Source organism: Aptenodytes forsteri, unplaced genomic scaffold (genome assembly GCF_000699145.1).
Source record: "Aptenodytes forsteri isolate BGI_AS27 unplaced genomic scaffold, ASM69914v1 Scaffold33, whole genome shotgun sequence".
NCBI lineage: Eukaryota > Metazoa > Chordata > Aves > Sphenisciformes > Spheniscidae > Aptenodytes > Aptenodytes forsteri.
In genome coordinates this window covers 2,866,610-2,875,107 of record NW_008795037.1, presented here as the reverse complement: position 1 = coordinate 2,875,107, position 8,498 = coordinate 2,866,610, and the positions used below count along the sequence as shown (strand labels likewise).

The following is an 8,498-nucleotide window of genomic DNA, read 5'->3' as shown; positions in this document are numbered from 1 at the left end:
AATTAGATCTGGAAGCAAATCAAGGTATACTGATCCTTTGGGTATGTGCACCCATACTTACAAGAATTAAGAGAGAGATTTTACAGAAATAACTTTAAAAAATACTGAAAAAACATGTATGTTTAGTCAGATTGGGTTTTTTCCTCCCTACTTCCAGACTGATTAGCTGGCATGGCAGAATATTGCAGTTCCCTTAGATTTGTAACATTAGCTACAAAAAGACAGGCAAAATAAAATTGCTCTATATACTTGGCTGCAAGAAATATCTTATCTTCCTTCCAAGCCACAGCTTTTATTTTGCCTGCAAGACCTATGCGTTCCCACAGAGCTGCGCATATGTTGCCAAGAATGTAATCTCCTACATGCAGAATAAAACAACAGGTCGGTCAATTAAGACAAGAGTGTATTTCATGGGGGTTCCAAGATGCTTTTTATGATATAGTATGTCTTCTGCTAAGACAACACATTCCAACCTTTTTAAATTTAAACTCATACTTGTCTTATTTGAAGAATATCAATACACTCTAGTTTTGTTTTGCTTTTTAAATAAAGCGTATGCCTACATGAAAGACTATCATCTCTCTTTACCTTCATCAATATACCATGGGGGTTTTGTTTTTGTTTGAGGCTGAGAGTCAAGTGATGAGCCATTTAATGTGTAGAAGACTTCAGATCTGTTTCTATTTCCAGGTTCAGAGGTAGATCCTGGAAAACAATACGTTTTACTGAAGAGATTATTCTCTATTTACAAAAGGTTAGCTACACTCTTCTTTCATAGTATAAATGCGTTACTATTATTTGAAGAAGACGTAACTGCCTTTCCACAAAGCAGCAAACTCTCCCATCAAAGCTAACACAATTCTAAGCTTGCAACAAGGTAGCAGTTTATCCCAAACCAACTTAATCCTCCAAGCTGAAATTTCAAGTCACCAACCTGAAAAGAAGGCAGAAAATACCCCTCAAGTGCAAATTTTTCACTACTATAAATTATGGATATAAGAAAGCATTTGAGATACAGTGTACAGCAGGTATTTTTTCTTTGTTTTTAAAGCAAAAAAATTTCAGAGTAGGCAAATAAATTACCCATCCAATTCCACACAGCTATAACTTGTGCCAACATAGAACCACAGTGACTTAAGTGAAGACCGTCTCTGCCAGCATCTAATGCCAGGTAGAATGAAAGCTTACAGAATATACTGTCATTAGTATTTTACAAGCCAAAATAGCCACTAGTAAACTCAAAAGACACTGAATTTTGATGGCTGCCTTTGGGAGGGTGGGAGGAATTTATTTCCCTTCCAGGTTGTTTTTCCCTGGGAGGATTTTCAGAGCTGGCCAAAACCAGAGCCAAAAGAAGTTTATATTTCAGAAAATTAAATTTTGGTTTTGCATCACAGCAAAATTAACATATTCACTATTAAGTAGATCTGCTCCTGGGCTAAAAATTTGCAAGTTTCAAGTCCTGCAGAAGGAAGTCAACAGCAAACTACATTTATTAAAAAAATAAGAAAAACCCCAAACACACACCACACTTTCAGAAAAACAGAATGCAGCCCTGAACTGGTTATACTAGACAACTAGGTAATATGCTCTTGAATTTTTGCTAAACCTCAAACTGTTTTTCATGAAAGTGAAGGTAATTTGAGCAGTCTTAACTTAAACTGTCTACCATCTTTATGATTAACTAAATTCATATTAACACTCTACTTCAGAGAAATTTATCTTGATATTTCATATCAAGATATAACTGAAATAATAAAGTGATAGAAAAGGCAAGGCAACACTTTTTCCCAAGCAACAGAAATTTGTAATCTTACATAGGTAAAGAAAATCACTTCCCATACATACCTGTAGCCTTTGGCTTACTATGATTGAACAAGCTTTTGTCACCACCACCTCTTGAGGTATAGGCAAGCTTGGGAGGTCTCCTGTCCTGTGACACAGTCTCTAAAACGTGGTATATGAAGAGAATATTAGCTTCCCTTTTATACGCTTTTATTACATCACAGCAAGAAGTTCAACCTGAAACGTAACTGAACCAAGGTCTAGCATCATAAGTTTTAAAGCTGAGTGGAGCAAAACCTTTTTTGGCACAAAACCAACATTTTATGTATATAGGATCTGCTTCTATCACATCAGCAATTACTTTACTCTGAAGTCCACCATTATTTTTTGAACACACCAAATAGACTGACTTCACATTTTTCAATGTATGTGCACGCTTCCGTTACGGGAAACGGATGCATGAAATTCTAAACTTTGTTTTCTACCAACACATCTACAACAAACGCTCTTTTCCCAAAAATGGAGAAGTCCCCATGAATTCTCCAGAGAAGAGAGGCGAATTCATGCAAAAATGTGCATCTCAACTAAACCAACAAGTAGGAGGTGAACATAAGAAAAGTTAGCCCAATTGAAGAGAGAGGGAAACGGTTACAGACTACAGGCCGTACAAGACTGCACTCATTAGAGTACCTGTCTTCAGATAGAGCACAAACAAAAGTTTTACATGAAACTTTTTTCTTTCTTCAGAAGAGGAATCAGAGGACTGTAGTGGTTACAAGTTAATGCTATTCACTGAATTACTGCAGACAGTGAATTTTTCCAGTGCCTTGCTATGAATTTTCAAGTATTTACTCAGAGAACGCATAAGTAATACTATCAATATATTTCAAGCACAGAAAGAACAGCTTTCCAATCCAAGATATTTAAACTCCTGGAGTAAATTGAACAACATTCAATAAAAAGATTCCCGCTACAGACACTCACATATTCATGAATACTATACAACTGTATAGTATTGCAAATACTATAATATTGAACAAAAGTCACGTAAAATTGTAAACCTTTTCTACTAGTGAGACTGTAACCAAAAGGGGGAGGAAACTGAAGAGAAGTGTAACACAGAAGGTTAAACTAATTCAAGTGAATTTAGGATAGTAATTCCACAATATTGTTTTAATCGTATAACTGCGCCTAGGTTGAGATGTTATCAAAGTCCGCCTTCTGGTTAAGAAAGCAGAGCATACCTGGAATAACATCATTGATATGCAAAAGAAGTGTACTTTCAACACTTGCAAAACTGCACAGCTGTATTCCATTGTATCTTCCATCCCAGTTTCCAATAGGATTATCCTAAAAATAGAAAAACATGTTATATTTATCCCAAGAGAAGATTTACATCATACAGAATACACACGTGTCTTCAAGAACATAAAAAGTAGGAAAATGAAAAGTTTGACAACATCTACTTTTTCCTGTAACAAGCTTTGTATTTAGAACAGTCAAACATTACAGTCTTTAAAGACAAATGCAAACTTAAAAACTGTTCTTTTGAGGCATATTTCCTATTTTAACAAGCATTCCTCTACTAAAATCCATTATTTATAAACAAGTTAGAACAATTCTAGTGCATTGTTAGGCAACAGCTACTGCAATCAAGAAAATGGAAGCACCTGATCTACAAAAACAAAACCAAAACACCCTTTAACCACCAAAAATTTGAAAGCTGTTCATTTTAAAAATTTGAAGTTGCTAGAAATAATTTTTAATGTCAAGCTTCACATTTTCTTGAAAGATCAACTTTTGTACTTCAGACTCAGTATTTTTAAGGTAGCACAAAGTCAAACAAACCAAAGTTACATGAAAAAAAGCTTTTAAAAATAGCTAACAAAGAAAAAGGCATCCAGCCTACTTTTTTAAAAGGCAGAACAAAGCCAGTCTCACAAGACAAACACTCAACTCTATTACTTCAAGACTGACATCTAACATGGCAAGTAGCTCAGTGGAGGCTCCTCAGAGTAACCGGAGTATTTCTCCTGAACTGTTTAGCATCAAATAGGATACCATTTACCTGATGCCAAAATACAATTACCACCAAGGGGCATCTTTGAACACAAGTGTTTATTTCCCATTTTAGGTCAGCCTCCGCTGAAGTAGCTTGTGGATAATGTTTCTTCTTTTACATTGCATGTAATTTACTAGCTAACACACATGCAAAAGTTATTAAAGTCAGATTATTTTCTTACCATGTCCACTCCAACAACGTATCCTAAACTTTCGTTTCCTGGTAAGACATCACAGAATATAACTGTCCCATACTCTATACTCTCTCCTATCTTCAGAGAAACCCTGGAGTTGATCTCCAGAGGAGGAAGTTCTACCTGCATTGCGTCAACTGGAGCTGCATAGTCACTTTCCAGTTCATTGTCATCATCTTCCACCAGCTCCAGTTTGTCCAAAGCAACAAAAACCCCACAATCCTCATCACATCTGAAAAGCTGCTTGCCTTGGTACTGTCCATCAGTAAAGCCCTGACCGCGACCTTCTTCCTAAGTGTCGGAGGAGGAAGAAGAGGAAGGGAAAAAAGAAAAAAAAAAAAAAAGTAGTGTATTTTGTGCAAAAGCAGACTACTACAAAAGCAGCAACATAAACCAGTGTTTTGGAGAAATTGCAGTAAGAATTTGCCTGATGAACTATCATTATATTGGGAGAATTCTATTGCTGGAATTTGTGGCAGATATACACACTGTCTATCTTAGGGGAATAAACAGTAAAATGCCATTAGATTAGAGAGTAGCTGCACGCAGAAGCCTTTTTACTCAGAGAAGCATGTTTTCTTCAGGTGCAAATCTCCCTTCCACCATCAAATTTTTGCCATATCAATACAAGACTACTTCATACTAGACGTAAGGCTAAGCATCCAAAAATTCCACTTCGATGCCAAATAAAGGGAGCCGATTTTCAGAAGCACTTGGGCCTGATATTCCCTGAGGTTCTTTGTGGGAATTGCAAAGAATTTGGGAAAAGTTTAAAGAGGACTTTGCAAAATATACTTCTAATGCAAGGGTGGCACTCTCCTGAATCTAACCCTTCAAAAGCTTACGGTTGACATTAATTTTGCAGAAATATCTCACTAGGAGCAAACAACGGCAACATACTCTATCTTAACTAGTTGCCATCTGACTTTCAGGGCTCTACAAAACCAGCAGCCCTAAAATCCAAGCCTACATTTATGGATTGTATCCTGCCACATGCAGGGAAAAACAAAGTACTCAACAGAAATCTGAGAGTCAGATATTTGCCATGATGGGGATGTAAGTAATTAAATTTTTCTAGGCTGGAAGAGTCAGAGCATGTTCAAGTCTTTTTGCCAGCCCATGCACCTCATCAAGCTTCACTTAACATGTAGAATACAAGGCTGATGCGATATGGTGTGTTCACAGGTATTTAATAACAATACTTATGAAAAAACTGAAGGTTACAGCATTTTTAGGGGTAATGATGCTTCTAGAAAAAAGAATTTATTGTGACTGCCTCTTTAAATAGAAGATTTTTAGCTCATCTTATAAAATATATATATGATGCTCCCCCATAGCAAGAAACTTACCAGCAACTCTACTCCGAAGTATATCCCTGTCAGGGACCTTTCTTGTAATAAGGGTCCTCTGAAGCGAACAACTCCAGGAAATTTATCATCTCCGGATCTCAGCTGTACTCTAACAGGCGAGCCAATATCTATTTGGATGCCTTTAGTTAACCTGCTTTTGCTTTTAAACAGACTGTATCTTTCCTCACAGTTAGTAATGGCCAAAAGCAACTCAGCTAGTTTTTCATTTATTTCTATAACATCCTTCTCATCCACAAACAGGATTGCATGAGGTTGTTCCAGAATCTTTAATCCAATCTGCAGTTTCTTGCCTTTACAAGGAATATTTCTGGAGTGTCCCACAGAAGAACGGTCTTGAAAAAACTGCCCAATGCTACCTTTGGGCACTTTCAAGAGCTTTTGAGTCTGCTTGTCTATGACACTGCATTCTTGAAGAAGCAAGTAAAAGATCCGCTCTTCCCAATAGGATGAACTTGCTTTTTCTTGACTCCATAAGCCCGAATTCATTGTGATTAAAACTTTAAAAGCTGCACAGAAGTCTTCAAGAAAAATAAGCTGTTGATTTATGTGCACTGATCTTGACAGATTCTACTGGAAGGTCCAACCTTTGTGAAACAATGCAATATTCATTTTGCAAAGAACCAAATCCAGAGCAGAAAGCCTAGAATGAGAGAGAGAGAGAGAGAGAGAGGGAGGGAGGGAGAGGGGGAGAGAGAGAGGCAAAATGAAATTGGGGAACTACAGCTAGTCTTAGGTAAAACAACAGAAAATCATTTAAATCTGTGACCAGCCCCACTCCTCCCACAGAATAAAAATAGTTCAGCAAAATCTGAGACATTGAACATAGTCTCGAAACAGCCACAGTACTGTTGATCATGGACATACCCATTTCTGCTTGTTACTGCTGTGTATTTCCTTTCCTCCTCTAGTTCCTTGAAGCAAGGGGCTATGGAAAAAGTATAGTGAAATGCAAAAAACACACCTAAGTGAAAGGAAAAAGAAATCTTAATTTCAGATGAACAGGAATAAATATCCTGCTCAAGTTTACAAACAATATTTTATGGAAGCTTTCCACTACAAAGATCTTTTTCCGTGCTTAGCGACCACTTATTTCTGACAGCGTACTGCATCCCACATAACATTTTGAAGTAGAAAAGTTTATCAGTGTAATAGAGCAACAGAAAATTGAAACTTTAGTAATTTATAACAGCCATTTCTTTAAATAATAGAAATGGACAGTTCCAGTAAGCAATGAACAATGTATGAAAAACAAATTGCGCCAGCATTGCAACATGCAATTCTGAAGAAAAACCTGGAGGCTTTTCTTTTTATAATTTTAGAAAGGTAACTCACTTCAATGAAGTAGGAAATATATCACTTTCAGTTATTAAAATACCCTGGAAAACACCTTAGTTAAACATCATCCTAGGAATTATAGTTCACAATCAAATAAACTAAACAAGAACAACCTGAAAATACTTCATTGCACATGGTAGCAGATACAAAAGTAGAATACATACACACATATATATGTCTACAGTTTAGATCATACTGCATACATGAAGATCTGCAGTACCTTAACAGGATTTATTCTTCTTCTAAAGATGAGAGAAAAGGGTAGCATACAAGTTAAGAATATATTGTCATGTAAATTTTCCTGTTAGTAATCTGTGATGCCACAGTTTGCATTCAGTTAAAGGAGAATCTCAATGATTATTTATGGATTTAACTTCAGTAAATAAAAAGCAAATACTCTTTGTCCTTATGCCTCCTCTTGCTAACTCTATTCCCTCAGATCTTTGCTCTGATGGCATTCAAATACCACAAAATCTATTGCTATTTCTCCTACTCAGTTTGATCCCAGCTTCAGAAGCTATCAGAAAGGAATCCAGTAGTACTGCAATTATTTTCATCACCTGTTTTTAAACAAAAAGAGTATATAGAAAACTCTTTCCCCCAAAGAAAAGTAATAACAACCACAGAGGATCTGAAATTTATGCAAAGTAGCATCTTTCAGTCACTAGAATTCACACTTTTCTGTGCTGACTTGCTGAGCCTCCTAGTGAGGCTCTTGTACCATACAGCCGTTCAAACTCTGAAATAGCATGCTTCTTGTCTTCACAGATGTTACACGTGGGTGTCAATGTCATCATCACACTTTGACACTGCTGCAGCAGCAGCTGACAGGAATTACGTGGTTTAAAGTGTTTCCATCTGCAAAGTAATTAACATCTGAGGGACAGAATCTGGACAGTTTCAGACCTCACTGAGATAAAGTCTGGTAGACTATCAATCTGTTTGCAAGTTAAAAAATATTTCTCTTAATTTTCATTTGATACACATAAATAGGTTGTAATGTTTGTTGGTGACTAATAAAAAAGTCTGATATCAGTATCAGATTGAAACAGTAATGTTTTATACGGGAACTAATGAAGAACACAACAGGATCTTCCCCCCTCCAAAGGAAACATTATTAAATTACCATTAGCTTTTATAAGTCTACTCAGATATTACAATAGAGTTCCATCCAAGTTCTGTCTAGTTCCCTCCCCTTACTTTTTCCAGACACTGGTAAAAAAACCAGATACTGTCTTGTTCTTCATAGTTCCGTTTTACGTTCTCAGCTTTCAAAGGCTGATGCACTTACTTAACTTTTCTCTTTGCGAGCCATTCCACAAAGTTAATCAACCCCCAATACACTTCAAACAAGTATCACTGACATTACAGGGATCATGACCTTTCCTGTTTCACTTTTAGAAATAATTCATTTTAATAAGTATGTATGGAAGCAATATATTAACAGAGAAGTCTGTTCAAGAGCTTAAGAAAAGGCAGTTTTTATTTTTTATTAAAATATTATTTATCATATCTATTTTTTTTAATAAGTATACCTTGCTTGCAGGTCCATTGCTGCAATGTTACATAATCTTCACATGTTCAGTAGTAAAGAATTCAATGTGAAAACATGTTAACAGATGCATTTAGATTATATAATGATAGCTTTATATGGTGCATGGTCAGTCTTTTAAAGTTCTAGTCATCTGCAGAGGTTATTAAGCGCCACTGAATACAGTACCAAAAGCTTTTCCATTATGAAAAAGTTCATTAT

At 36.1% G+C, this 8,498-nt stretch overlaps 1 protein-coding gene across 2 annotated transcripts in view; it reads right to left on the bottom strand.

Moving 5' to 3' along the window:
- The window catches only part of CYLD (CYLD lysine 63 deubiquitinase), a 26,080-nt gene extending 19,713 nt beyond the window's left edge, over window positions 1-6,367 (bottom strand). Inside the window, exons 1-6 of one of the 2 annotated variants that reach the window (XM_009276718.2) lie at window positions 6,275-6,367; window positions 5,390-6,050; window positions 4,029-4,331; window positions 3,030-3,135; window positions 1,849-1,947; window positions 589-705 (exon numbers count right to left, since the gene is read on the bottom strand). In XM_009276718.2, the coding sequence (XP_009274993.1) occupies window positions 589-705; window positions 1,849-1,947; window positions 3,030-3,135; window positions 4,029-4,331; window positions 5,390-5,896 (1,132 nt within the window). In that variant the 5' untranslated portion in view covers window positions 5,897-6,050; window positions 6,275-6,367. The remainder of the gene's footprint in view (window positions 1-588; window positions 706-1,848; window positions 1,948-3,029; window positions 3,136-4,028; window positions 4,332-5,389; window positions 6,051-6,274) is intronic. The other variant, XM_009276719.2, reaches the window with a different exon arrangement.
- Between the last annotated feature and the right edge of the window lie 2,131 nt (window positions 6,368-8,498).